The sequence below is a fragment of the Phascolarctos cinereus genome, unplaced genomic scaffold (genome assembly GCF_003287225.1).
Source record: "Phascolarctos cinereus isolate Bilbo 61053 unplaced genomic scaffold, phaCin_HiC Scaffold_726;HRSCAF=1367, whole genome shotgun sequence".
Taxonomy (NCBI): domain Eukaryota; kingdom Metazoa; phylum Chordata; class Mammalia; order Diprotodontia; family Phascolarctidae; genus Phascolarctos; species Phascolarctos cinereus.
Genome location: NW_027556098.1, coordinates 11,564,265 through 11,578,031, shown reverse-complemented (window position 1 = coordinate 11,578,031; position 13,767 = coordinate 11,564,265). Strand labels below are relative to the sequence as shown.

Sequence of the window (13,767 nt, the reverse complement as noted above, 5' to 3'; positions counted from 1 at the left end):
TCTCATTTCACAGATGAGGAAATTAAGGCAAATATAGTTAAATGACCTGTCCAGGGTCACATAGCTAGTAAGTATCTGAGGCCAGATTTAAATTCAAAAAGATGAGTTTTTCTGATTCTAGGCTCAGTACTGTATCCAGACAGCTGCCCTTATCTCATATAAAGCCTCATGTAGTGGACTATGAATAGAGACCGGATCTGAGATTTTATTGTTACAGGGAACTTCGAGGTGAGAAAACTACCTCTGCCAATAACAGCTAGAGTTCAAGTGTTTTTGCCCCAGGTCACAGAGCCTAGCTATTGTTAGAGGCAGGTTTTGAAGTCTTTGAATTTAACTCTCTGTATCCACCACCTGAAACCTGGTAAACAAACAAAGCCTAAAAGCTGCCTGTAGGGTTAATTAAAAGGCCGTTCAAACGCTCTTCTATGAACTGTTCCTCATTCTTGATTAAAACGTTTGCTAGAACAGGGCTTTTTGTCTTAAACTCCTACATAGCCCATGTCAGTCAATCAGTTAATCAGTCAATATTATTAAATACTTACTATGTGCCAGGCATATTTCAGTCAATCATATCTATCATCTGTAATGCAGAAAATAACGTTTTTGATCATCTTTTTTACTCATCATCTTCTTCATTGACAGGGAGAAGATAGCATTTTTTACAAGACCAAGGATTAACATACCTCCTCTGCCAGCTGATGATGTATGATGTGTTGTGTTGTAAACATGAAGTATTTATCTGTTTTATTTTCATGAAGTTATTAGACTAGCTAAATTTATCTTTAAAACATTTGTGCAAAGCTATTAATATACACATTTTGTAAAAAACAAAAACATATATATAAATATATATACATATATATTTTATAATAGTGACTACAGCAAGGCTTGGTTTTTCCTTGTTGTGAATTTGACATCTCTGAAGACAGCTTATTTTATAAAAGATCAACTATCCTGTTAAGAGTGTACAGTTTTTAATGCTGTTTTATTTGACTTAAAGGCTGGAAGACAGAAACAAAGTGAGTTCAGGCAAATTCACTGTATTGTAATTTATTTATAGTACTTTTTTTCCTTGAAGGAAAATACTGACTTTAAGATGTATTTTAAGACTGAAATTTTGTTCTTCAGTATTTGTCATACAGTAGAATGGAACTATTGGGCTGGTTTTGTTTCTGATACCTGAAAATGAAAATACTATGTTCTGAATTCGTCACTTTTATCAGCTTCTAATATTTGTATCTTATGTGTATTGTATTCTTTAGCACTGTTTATGTGTTATATTAAAATATTATAGCCTGCAATGTTTTTAACATTGATTAAAATCCAATTTATACATTGCAGAACGTAATGTCATAGTCTTACTGTGCACTAATAGGTTTGCATTTCTCTTTTGTCTAATGTATCTTTATGCATTATGTGATCTGAAGCCAGGTATACAAAGTCTCCATTATCTGGGTATGTCAAGATTGGCTGCCTGCCGTGCTCACATTCATTAGTAATGACCAACTCACCACTTTGCTGAGATCATCCAGCAGTGATATACAAGGACTAAAAGTAAGAGGTGAATAGGAAATCACCATACTAATGTAACCACTGAAGAATATAACAATTCAAATAAGTTAGAGATGGTAGCCTCTCTAGGAAATGTGTCTTTAGGAAAGTGAGCGATCATATTTTTTTGGGCAATAAATCACTTACCTCAGAGTATTTGGTATATATATATATAATAGGAGAATATTATCCTAAATCTGGAGACACATTGTTCCTGTGACATCTTGAAGATGTCATAAACATAGTTCTTATGCAATAAAATACGTGATGGTATTTTTAAAAAAATCTCAAACCATATTAATATGAGACGCTATCATTTACAAAGTAGGTAATACTTCACAAAGCTCTGCAGCAAAAAAAAATTGGTTTTGGGTCCCACAAAATGTCAAAAAATTCTTTATTTCTTCTATTTCTTTCCTCACCCCTTGACAGACTTTAACCCCTCCAGTCCCTACTAGTCTTCCTTATCTCATCAATTTCTGGACTCCCACCCTGCATACCCAACTTTGCTATAATTTTACATGGATTAAGAATGGGTTTGGCAGGATTATTAAACAGATACCAAAAGTGTCTGTTTAATGGTGGTAAGACTTTAATATTTATGTTACTTGTAACCTCTGTATTTGTTATGTGTCTTCTGGCTTTGGTCTTGCTTTGTTGATATATTTATGCATGTTCACACACATACATACACACACGTATTCACAAACTCACAAACATTAATACTAATCAGAATTTCTGGTCCGCAGATAAAAGTATTTTCCATATTTCTGTGCAAATGAAAGCCAACAACAGCATTTTCCCCTACCAGATGTTACACCTTGCTATGGTGCCAAAACATCTGTTTGGTTAACAGAAGATTTATAGATGGGGCTAGTTAGTAAATTCTCCTTTCCTATAGTACCATGTTTGCAGCAATGGAAAATCCACCATGGTACTTTTCTGTGCACCTGAAAGCCATCGTATCCTTTCTGTAGCAGTCAACAAATATTATTTACCCTCCTGTGGGGGGTTGTTATGGCTTCAGCTGCCAAATAACTAGCCATGTTGGAAAACTGGTATTAACTGGTATATTGGAAAACCAATTACAAAATCAGTGTTTTCCAGATAGCTCCTTTCACTGCCCCAATTTAGATAGAAACCTGCTTTTGCAAAGTGAGAACCCTTCCTTGGCCTCCATTTCAGTAATTCAAAGTATTTTTTAAAAAATGCAGCTAGCTCCTTCACTCACCCAATTGTTTTGTGCTTCCTACCCCTCTTTTGTTCTGCCTTCCTCTTCCTTCTCTGTTTTGTTGTCTCTGCAATTGAGTGGGACCATAACAAGGAGAGGAGATTTAGTTAAATGAAAAACAGGGATGTGAGGAAGGAATGGGTCAGGTCCTGTGTATCAGTGGCAGGAGTTAACCAAATTGGAGAGCCACCTTCACCTCTGTTTTATCCTGTCCTCTGACTATCCAAGCTCAAAAAAAAAAATCCTAGAGCTGGAACCTTCAAGGTTATGGCAGCAGAATCCCTGAAACAAGAAAGGAGGCAGCCATGATTTTTCAGAACTTACACACCATGATTTCTCAATTGCTTAAATAGTGAAACTTGCCATACCATACCTCACACACAGTAGATGGAATGTATAATCACTAAAAATGTCCCAGATAAGGAATACTCAGCCTGAAAATAGAATCCTAAAGTCTTAAGCTGGTGTTTCCACTAGTTTTCATTTTGCCCGGTCACTGTGTTACCTAACAAAAAGTATTCTGCCCTGATTTCTAGTCAGACAGCGACTAAGTATAGTGGTGTTAGTGCTAATACTCCTATTTGAGAAACACCTAGAATATGTCAAACAAAAGCAAAGAAAGTTTAAAAAGTCAGTTTATTCAGTTATTGCAACAAAGCATCTCAGCAAGTGAAATGGATTTGTTTCTGTGTCTATAATCATTGTTAACTGCCCAAGAATCTAACCATTGAAATGAAAACTCTTCTGTCATGGTAATAAGTTATAATCAGTATTCATCTCTGTTGTTTTTTTTTTGTCTTGGTCTTCTATGATTCTGTCATTTGTATTCTTTGAAGGTATTTCTTCTATAAAATAAAAATAACTTACATTAAGAACACTGTGAAAAGTATTGTCACTTAAATGGGGAAATGTAGTATGTATGGTTTTATGCTATTGATGCAGTTTTAATAAGGAATCAGTCCCAATATTCCACGTATACATGCATGTAAATTTCAAAACCCCTTGCCACCTCTCTGCTTACTTACAGGAACACTACGTGGGAGAGGACCAAGTGATTTTCTAAGGTGGATCACAAATTACTCTAACCAAAAACAATTTCCATTGGTAGTGAAGAAACTATTCTGAAAAATTCAGTCATTCATTCATTTAGGTAAGGGGGAAGGAGGGTGAAAATTGTACCATAGAAACAAGCAGCAACTTTTTAAACTGCGTGAGTTTGGGGGTAGGATGGTCTGCCAATTAACTATAAGACTAGAAGTAAACTTCAAAACCTGCCCTTTTTCTAGTCCTTTTTTTGGTAGATGGGAAACCAGCAGCCTTTTCAATCAAAAATGCATCGGTAGGGCCTCAGAATAAAAACTTCTTGACGAAATGCTTTATTTTTTTTTAAGCCATGTAATTTGTAGTGAGCTAAAAATTTCTGTGTTCACAGTACTTAAAGTGCCAGGTTACTGGTAGTCAACCATCTTAATGACCTGACACTTTCCTCTTCTTTGAGAGTGGGAGTTTTCTGCCCCCTGTGTAATGATGGTTCCATCATTTTTATAAGAGTTTGCAGAATGCTTTCACACATTATATCATATTGATCCTCATACTAGTCCTGGGAGGTAGAACAAATACATTTTATTTTTAATTTTAAGTTACTGTTCTTGACCAGCACCCACAAACATTAACATTTCCGCATACAAGGAGCAGAAAGAGCAGGTTGTATATATGCAACCACAAGCCTTTTATTACAGACACTCTGTATTTTACAGAAGAGGAAACTGTTACAGCATGTACTGAAGGTCACACTGCTTTAAAGGGTTAGAACTAGGAACTAAAACCATGCTACTTGATGCTAAGTGCTCTTTCCACCATACTACACTGCCTATATATAGAGTTAACCCTCAGGGAGGCCGCCATGGCCGAAATTAGAAAGTAAGTTTCACTAGGTAGATGTCTGTGAAGACAGGCTCCTACAGACAAGTGATACAGAGGTGCTGGAAATCACACAGAGGAAATAGACCACAAGTTTCTTATGTCCTCTATAATTATAGGGGAAAGTCTATGATAAATTCCACAGAACTCCCAATTCTTTGGATGCATCAAGCTTTTGAATTTACAACCAGAGATTGTATTCCCAAACATCTGCAAAACCTGGAAAGGCAATAGAGCTTAGGTTAACCTCTCCTGTGAATTAGCTATTGAAAATGTGTGCTTTGAAACTCAGGTAGAGAACTAAAATTTTAAATCTGGGCTCTTACACTTGCTATCTATGCACCCCTAGGGAAGTCATTTGACCCTGTTTGCCTCAATTTCCTTATCCACAAAATGAGCAGGAGAAGGAAAGGGCAAATCACTCTGGTATCTTTGCCAAGAAAACCCCAAATGGGGACACAAAGAGTCGAAGAGTCAGACTGGACTGAAAAATAACTGAACAACCAACAGCAAGAAGACAGGTTCTCCATTCTTTTCACAAGAAACTTCTTGCTTTTCCCTTTAGCTCTATGGTTAGAGACTAGGGAAAGAGTAGTAAAATGTCTATCTTCCCCATCCCACCCCAAGTGGGTTTGGTGAATTTGTATATTGCGGAATGATTGCTTTGTTGGGCATGATGGGAATCCCTGCCCATCATGAATAGCCTAAACTTTTTTTTGTTCTTTGTTTTGTTTTATTTTTAGAGTTGTTAAATTTAATACAAATAGCTCCCTCACTGCCCTGTTTGTCTGACGCCTTTTAATCTTCCTTTGGCACTTTTCTGTGCATTTTTTAAACATTGAAATGATGCTTTTCTTTTTTATTTTGATATTACTATCACTTCCCCCATAAATCTCCTCTCCCATACACCCACCCATACAACTCCTCTTCTTCCTTTGTAGAAAAATAATTATTAAGAAGAAGATGACAAAGATAAAAAAAAGAAAAGTCAGTAAGAATATAACTCAGCTAGGAAACAAAGTACTTAGTATATTGCAATACTGAAGGTGGAGTCAGGTTAGCCTGAGTCCCAGTCTTGCCTTAGAGATTGTATGAGGCAGTCATTGGCAAGCCACTTAATATCCGTCAGCCTCAATTTCCTCATCTGTAAAATGGTGTTAATAATAGCGTCTAGTTATCAGGGTTAGTATAAAGATCAAATATAAATATACACACATATCTCTGCAAACCTTACAATGCTACATAAATGTTTGCTATTCTAAGCCATATTTTGGTGGTGGCCAACAATTTCCCAAGGTTTGTACAGGCATATCCAACCACAAAGCTTCCACTGTTGTCTTCTTACACATAATTTTAATTTTTTTTTTCAATTACATGGCAAACAAAATTTTTTAACATTTTGAAAATTTGAGTTCCACATTCTCTGCCTCCCTTCTCTCTCCAGTTCTTGAGAAGGCAAGCAATTTGATAAAGATTATACATGTACAGTCATGCAAAACATTTCCATATTAGCTATTTTGCAAAAGAAACCGCAGACCCAAAAAAAACCCCAAGAAAAATACAATAAACAAATGTGCTTCAATCTGCATTCATACTCTAACAGTTCTTTGGAGGTTGATAGCATTTTTCATTATACACCCTTCCGGATTGTCTTGGATCATTTAATTTGCTGAGGATAACTATCATTCACATCAGGTGATCATTGTACAGTATTGTTGTTATTATGTACATTGTTCTCCTGGTCCTGTTCACTTCACTTTGCATCAGTTCACATGAGACTTCCCTGTTTTTTTTGAGAGCATCTTGCATTATAGCACAATAATATTCCATTAAAATCATATGCCACAACTTGTTCAGCCATTCCCCAATCGATAGGCATCTCCTCAATTTCCAATTCTTCACTACCACAAAAGAGCTACTATAAATATTTTTTGTATATATGTTCTTTTCCTTTTTCTTTTATGTCTTTGGAGTACAGACCTAGTACTGATATTGCTGGGTTAAAGGATTTGCACAGTTTGATTATTTGAGTATAGGTCTCCAGAATGGTTGGATCAGTTCACAACTCCACCAACAGTACATTAGTGTCTCTATTTTTCCATATCCCCTCCAATATTTGTCATTTTCCTTTTGTGTCATATTAGTCTATTTGATAAGTGTGAGGTGGTGCTTCAGAGCTGTTTTAATTTGCATTTCTCTAATAAGCAATGATTTAAAAGCTTCCTCTGTTTTTTGGCATTGTTGCTAAAGAGTTGTGGGGAAAGTATTTCTCAATGTATGGAATTCCTCTTATGGCTTGCTTCGACCAAAGCATATCCTTAAAACACTTTCCTGAAGGTGATATTAATTTTGGCTAGCATCAAGGAGTCCACAATGTCACCGTGCCACCTTCAAGGGGAGCCATAGTCGTATGAGTGTTTCAACAGCACATTGCTTGACATGATAGGGACAGTGAAGCCAGAACAAAATTTCAGTGTGATCAGCATGTTGCATTCCTACTACATGTATATCTACATCAGGAATGATGCTATAGGCTTGCACAATACTGGTGATGATTAGGCAAGGGCTTCTAGGTAACTCAGTGGATAGAACCCTAGACTTAGAGTCAGGAAGAACTGAGTTCATATCCAACCTCAGATACTATCTACATGACTTCTGGCCAGTCCTCTGCTAGCCTCGGTTTCCTCAACTGTAAGATAAAGATAATAATAGCACTCTCAGCAGTGTTGTGAAGATCAAATGAGATAATTTTGTGAAGTGCTTGGCGCAGAACCTGACACATGGTAGGCACTACACTTATAATACTTATTCCCTCCCTCCTTCACTATTCCTGTGATTTTGACAAGAGCCATGCCTAACTACTGATTTGTTCTTTGGAAAGATTGCAGACACTCACAACCAGGACATCTTGGAGGAGAGAGAAACAGAAACTTAGCTACATTGTCAATTTAGAAGAGCTCTGATAGAAAACAGCTGATGGCCAGAGGCTGAGTTCATTGTCAAGACTTTCAACAGGAGACATAGTATTGCTGAGAAACATTTATCTCCATAGGACAGGCCAGTTAAAGAGTAATGGAAAGCTACTCTATAATTAGTTATGGGAATACTGGGCAATTTGACCATTTGCATACAAAATAGCCCTAGGGATTGGTGGGGACTGTGAACCCCTTGAGAATCTTTTGCCTTTCTTTGCATCTCTAATGCTTATCACAGTGACTGGCACATAGTAGGTGTTTTGTAAATGTTTATTGACTGACTGGCTGAGAAAACTATAGAAATAAATTATCACAACCACTTATTACCAATAAGTAGCTGAGGCAACTAGGTGGTGCAGTAGATAAAGTGCCAGGCCTGGAGTCAGGAAGATCTGAGTTCAAATCTGGCCTCACACTTATTAGCTGTGTGACCCTGGGCAAGTCACTTAACCCTGTTTGCCTCAGTTTCTTCATCTATAAAGTGAGCTGGAGAAGGACATGGCAAACCATTCCAGTATGTTTGCCAAGAAAACCCCAAATGGGATCCCAAAGAGTCAGACATGACTGAAAAAACAGCTAAACAATAACAACAAAAGCTAGTTGCACTTCCTGACATGTAGGTGGAAAGTGATGGACACTTATCTCAGCTTACTCTAAGCAAAAGAGACCACAATTATACAAAGACTGGGTGTGCCTGACAATGGTTCAGAAATAGATGCTCCAAGCAAAGAAGACTTAGGTGCACTATAACATAACATGGAGAGGGCACTGAATCCAAGGCACAGGTATGAGAGAGGTAAGTAGAGGAGAAGGTGCCTCACTGAGATTGGAGCTGGAGTCTGATAATGTAGAAGCCTCAGAGAGCAAATCATGGAAATGAGAGTTATTCTGCAAAAATGAGATTGGCTACGTGGATTCTAAGACACATAAGATGTGTCTGAATGGATCCTATTTTTGCTAAGTTTGCCCAGAGAGACAGATTCAAAGTTAGTGATCCTTCTCTCTTGTCCTTCCCTCTTCCCTCCTGGGAGAGATGTTGCCTATGCCCCATTTCTTAAGGGTTTGCTTGTTTTCTATTTCTTTTTGCTTTTTAAGTATGATAAATGAGTTTAACTATTGGACTGCTGACCTTATGTATCTGTGTAAATGAAGCAAACAAAAACAATATTGGCAACAACTTGGGGGCGGGGAAAAGGGGGGAAATACAGAGATGGGGGAGAGATAAATGGGAAGGGAGAGAGAGAGAGAGAGAGAGAGAGAGAGAGAGAGAGAGAGAGAGAGAGAGAGAGAGAGAGAGAGGAGGTAGAGGGAAGGAGAAAGAGGAGGTAGATGGAAGGAGTGAGAGAGAGAGAGAGAATCCATGCAAAATGACTGGGACTCTAGTTTTCTTGGTTTCAAGTCACAGCCAAAGTCTCACTTTCTACAAGAAGGGGATTTGAATAAAACAAGGGAATTACTGATTGAATTTTACAACTTCCCAGAGCAAATAAAGAATTTAGTCCCAGATCTTTGACTTAGATCTTAGACCCATCAGCTTTGGTTTGAGAGGCTATATCCATATGGGACTGGTATGAGAGGTAGGGTCTTGCATTTTTTTCTCTCATCAATTTGAAAGGAAAATTAGTTCTCCCGTGGGAAGAGCTAAGAGAGTTGCTAGAGGAGTAATGTGATCAACACAAAGTGAGAAGAATGACAATTTATCTTGCTTTGCCAAGCTTTGGTCTTAGATTACTCCCACCAACTACTGCCTTCACGCCTACTCATGTGCTGTTGAATGAAGTGGAAGGAAATCACAAAACCATGCTGAGTCCACTAGAAGTTGATGTTACGTAATCTCAACCAAGCCCTCACTGTGGTGAAGCAATCCTTTTATCCTCTCTAATTGACTCACCATTCCACTCATCACTGTGGCTTGTCCATGCCTTTTTATCCTTCAATCCCATCACACCACCTCCTTAATCCTTCTATGCTGAGAACCTTATCTCCTATTTCACTGAAAAAAAAAATTGAGGTCATTCTCTGAGAGCAACCTTTTTTATCCCCTCTCCTTCATCTTACACCATTCAGTTGCCTTTTGCCACTATCATCTTCACTCCTGTCTCACATGAAGAGATGATCCCTCTTGCCAAAGCAATCTCCTCTACATGAGCAAGTGATACCATTTGGTCCTGCCTCCTCCAGCAGATTGCTCTTTCTATCATCGTTCTCACTTGTCTTCAGTCTCTCTGTCTACTGGCAGCCTCTCTATTGCCTTCAATCATGTCCATGACTCTACCATCCTCAAAATACCTCTCTGTCTCTGTCTCTGTCTCTCTCTGTCTCTCTCTCTCTATCTCTCTGTCTCTCTCTTTCTCTGTCTCTGTCTGTCTGTCTCTCTTTCCCCCTTTCTCCTCTCTTCTCTCTTTTGTGACTAAAATCCTTCATAGGCCTATCTACGACTATTGCTTCCACTTCCTTTCCTCTCACTCTCTTCTTAACTCTCTACCATCTGGTTTCTGATCTCATTTAACTGAAACCATTGGTGAAATGGATAAGAGTGTCAAGCCTGGAGTCAGGAAGACTCATCTACCCGAGTTCAAATTCAGCCTTAGATACTTACTAGCTGTGTGAGACACTGGACAAGTCATTAAACCCAGTTTGCCTCAGTTTCCTCATCTATAAAATGAGCTGGAGAAGGAAACAGCAAACTATTCCAATATCTTTGCCAAGAAAACCCCATACGGGGTCCCGAAGAGTTGGACATAACTGAACTGACTGAACAACAACAAACTGTCTCCTAAGTAACCAATGATCTCTTAATTGCCACATCCAATGGACTTTTCTCAATCCTCTTCCATCTTGAGCTCTGCAGCCTTTGACACTCTCAGAGATTACCTTCTTCTTGATCGTCTCTTCTAAATTTTCACGACACTGATCTCTTCCTGGTTCTCCTCATGCTTGTTTGACCTCTCTTCAGGCGTCTTTGCCAGATCTTCATCCAGGTCAGACTCACTAAGAGTGGGTTTCCCCCAAGACTTTGGTCCTGAGCCCTCTTCTTCCCTCTGGGCTGTCTTGCTTGGTGATGTCATCAGCTCCCATGGATTCAATTATCCTCTCCATATAGATGATTCTCAAGTCTATTTATACAGCTGCAACCTTCCTCCTGACCTCCAGTCTATATCATCAGGTGCCTATTGGACATCTTCAATGGAATATCCCACAGACACCTTCAACTCAACATGTCCAAAACTGAAGCTATTATCTTTCTCCTAAACCCTCCCTTCTTCCTAATTTCCCTCTTACTGTCTAAGGCATCACTATCACCCCAGTCACACAAGTTGAAATCTAGGCGTCATCTTCAGTTCCTCACTGCCTCTCACTATGCCCACCCCCTCCAATCTGTTGCCACGTCTTGTATATTCTACCTTCTAATATGTCTTCTTTTCCTCCCCATCCCCACTTCTATGACACTGCTGTCACTCTGATACAGGTTCTTATTACCTCACCCCCAGACTATTGTAAAAGCCTACTGGTTGGTATCCCTGCCTCAAGATTCTCCCCTATTCCAGGTCATTCTCCAATCATCTGTTAAATTAGTTTTCATAAAGTACATATCTAAGTGAAAGAAATTATTATTTCTCTTTTGTATTTAATAACTAATTATTGAATTAGGATCAAGATTTTCCTCTTTCCTTTCTCCTTTCCTACTTCTTCATTCAGAAATAAGTCCCTATAGGTTAGTTACTCAGGCAGCTTTTGAAATGCAGGGCACTGTTCAAAAGGTAAAGTTAGGTGAATTGATAGATTCTGGCCCATTGTGTTTTACTCAGACAGTTCTGGGAAAATGTGGCTTCTCCCTTTTGTCAGGTGGGTGATATGGATACAGATAATTCTCTTTGAACAAAACTGAATGATCAGAGTCAGATCCCAGGCCTTCATTAGAACAGGTCCTCCTCTTATTATAATATTCATTCTCTCATTATTTGTTAGCCAAACAGAGTCGATTTCAACCCTCAGGAACACCACTTTTCCAAGGACATTTAAGTGTTGAGTGGGTTGCATAAGGAGTTCTTGGTCCAAATGACCATCCTTTTATTAATAATATTCTAGCATTGTTAATAAAATGATTAATTACCCTCAAACTTTTTAATATATCACATAAGTATATTAATGTCATATTCAGCAAACTCCTGTGGCTCTCTATGACCTCTAGAATTAAATATAAAAATCATTCATTTGACATTCAAAGTCCTTCAAAACTTGAGTCCCTCCTACATTTTTATTCTTACATTTTATCTCCATTGGCCTTCCACTCTTTGTTTCAGGGACACTTTGCTGTGCCTCACATGAGATATTGCAACTCCCAACTTTGTACATTTTTCCCTAGTTGTCCCCCATGTTTGAAAGCCTCTTCCTCCTCATCTCAGCCTCCTGGTTTCCCTTCTACACAAAGCCTTTCCAGATAGCCCTTAATGCTAATTCCTTCCCTCTGTTGATTATCTCCAATTTATTCTGTACATGTCTTCTTTGTGTATAGGGATTTTCATTGTTGTCTCCCCAATAGATTACAAACTCCTTGAAAGCAACTCCTGTCTTTTTTCTTGTCTTCGTATCCCTAGCACGTAGCACAGTGCCCAACGCCTTTTTGTTACTGTTCAGTCATTATCAGTTGTATGTGACTCTCCATGACCCTATAGGAGATTTTCTTGGCAAACATACTGGAATGGTTTGCTGTTTCCTTCAGCAGCTTATTTTATAGATGAGGAAACAGCCAGAGTGAAGTGACTTGCCCAGGTTCACACAATAGTAAGTGTCTGAGGTCAGGTTTGACCTCAGGAAGTTGAGTTCCTGGCTCTAGGCCTAGCATTCCATTCACCGTCCCACTTAGCTACCTCACCTAACACCTAGTAGGTACTTAAAAAGTGCTTATTGACTTGCTTTGACTAGTAGGAACTATATTGCTGCATCACCACCACCAATTAGACAAGGACATGGTTGAAATGATGCAACATATTACTGCAGGTTGCAAAATTTTAGCACCTACTGAACGCTGCATAGATAACATCAAACCACCAGAATTAATACTCTACTCCTTCATCAAATAACATGACAAATCTCCATTCTACAAACAAAATACCTTTGAGAACTCAATGATAAACAACCCAATCGTTGTGTCAACAGACAAAACTAGTGCTCACAATTGTTGAATATAACATTGAGGCATAAATATTTAAGAAGGTTTTAATAGATATTGCCTTATCAAATACTCATACTTCTAAACTACATGGGACAAAAAACATAGACAATCAGAAGGAGAAATCAAAACCACATGGGAACAAGATTGGGCTGCCTCCCTGTTGTCCTGTCCTCTACACTGTCTCTTCTCCATTGTTCTGTCTGCTACTAGCATTGTTCCAAAGAAGCTTTCATTGAACCTATGAAAATTCCAGTATTTTCATTCAATTGCCAGAAAAAAAATCATTTTTCCACCTTTACAATAGTTCATCAAACAGTAAACATAAAAAGTAGAATTGATACAATACCATGTCTATCTGAATTCCATCAACTAAAATGACAAGAAGGGAATGATCATAATAAGTGTCTTTTGCTTTAGGGTTTCCAAAACATTTTATGTAAATCAAATAATATGCATTTATTAAGCACCTTTTATGTTCTATGCACTGTCATTTGGTCCTCACAACAACCCTGTGAGATTAAGAGCTACTGACATCATTATCTTCATTTAATAAATGAGGAAATCGAGGCTCAAAGGCGCTAAATGATTCACCCACTGCCACATAGCTAGCAAGTCTCAGAACTAGGAATGAAATCCAAGTCTTTTCTGACTCCAAGTCTAGCTCTCAGTAGCAGAGGTGTTGAACACATGGCCTGCTGGCTACATATGGCTACAACACTTTTTTGAGTGCTAGAACCAGATAAAAATGCAATTGGGAAATATTTAACAAAATAAATAAAAATATAACAAAACATAGATAATGTTAATATGTGGTTTTCTAAGTTAATGTGTACATCGGGAGCTTTATATATGATGGTTAAGTGGCCCTGTTTCAGAGTACAATACCACTGCCCTGAGGCACTTTCTTGTCTCTT

The 13,767-nt window shown here is 38.2% G+C and overlaps 1 protein-coding gene across 1 annotated transcript in view; it reads left to right on the top strand.

The window, feature by feature from the left end:
• WWC3 (WWC family member 3) overlaps positions 1 to 3,657 on the top strand; it is a 201,561-nt gene extending 197,904 nt beyond the window's left edge. The window contains exon 23 of the mRNA XM_021006225.2: positions 643 to 3,657. Within this exon, the coding sequence (XP_020861884.1) occupies positions 643 to 709 (67 nt within the window). The 3' untranslated portion in view covers positions 710 to 3,657. The remainder of the gene's footprint in view (positions 1 to 642) is intronic.
• Positions 3,658 to 13,767: the final 10,110 nt, after the last annotated feature.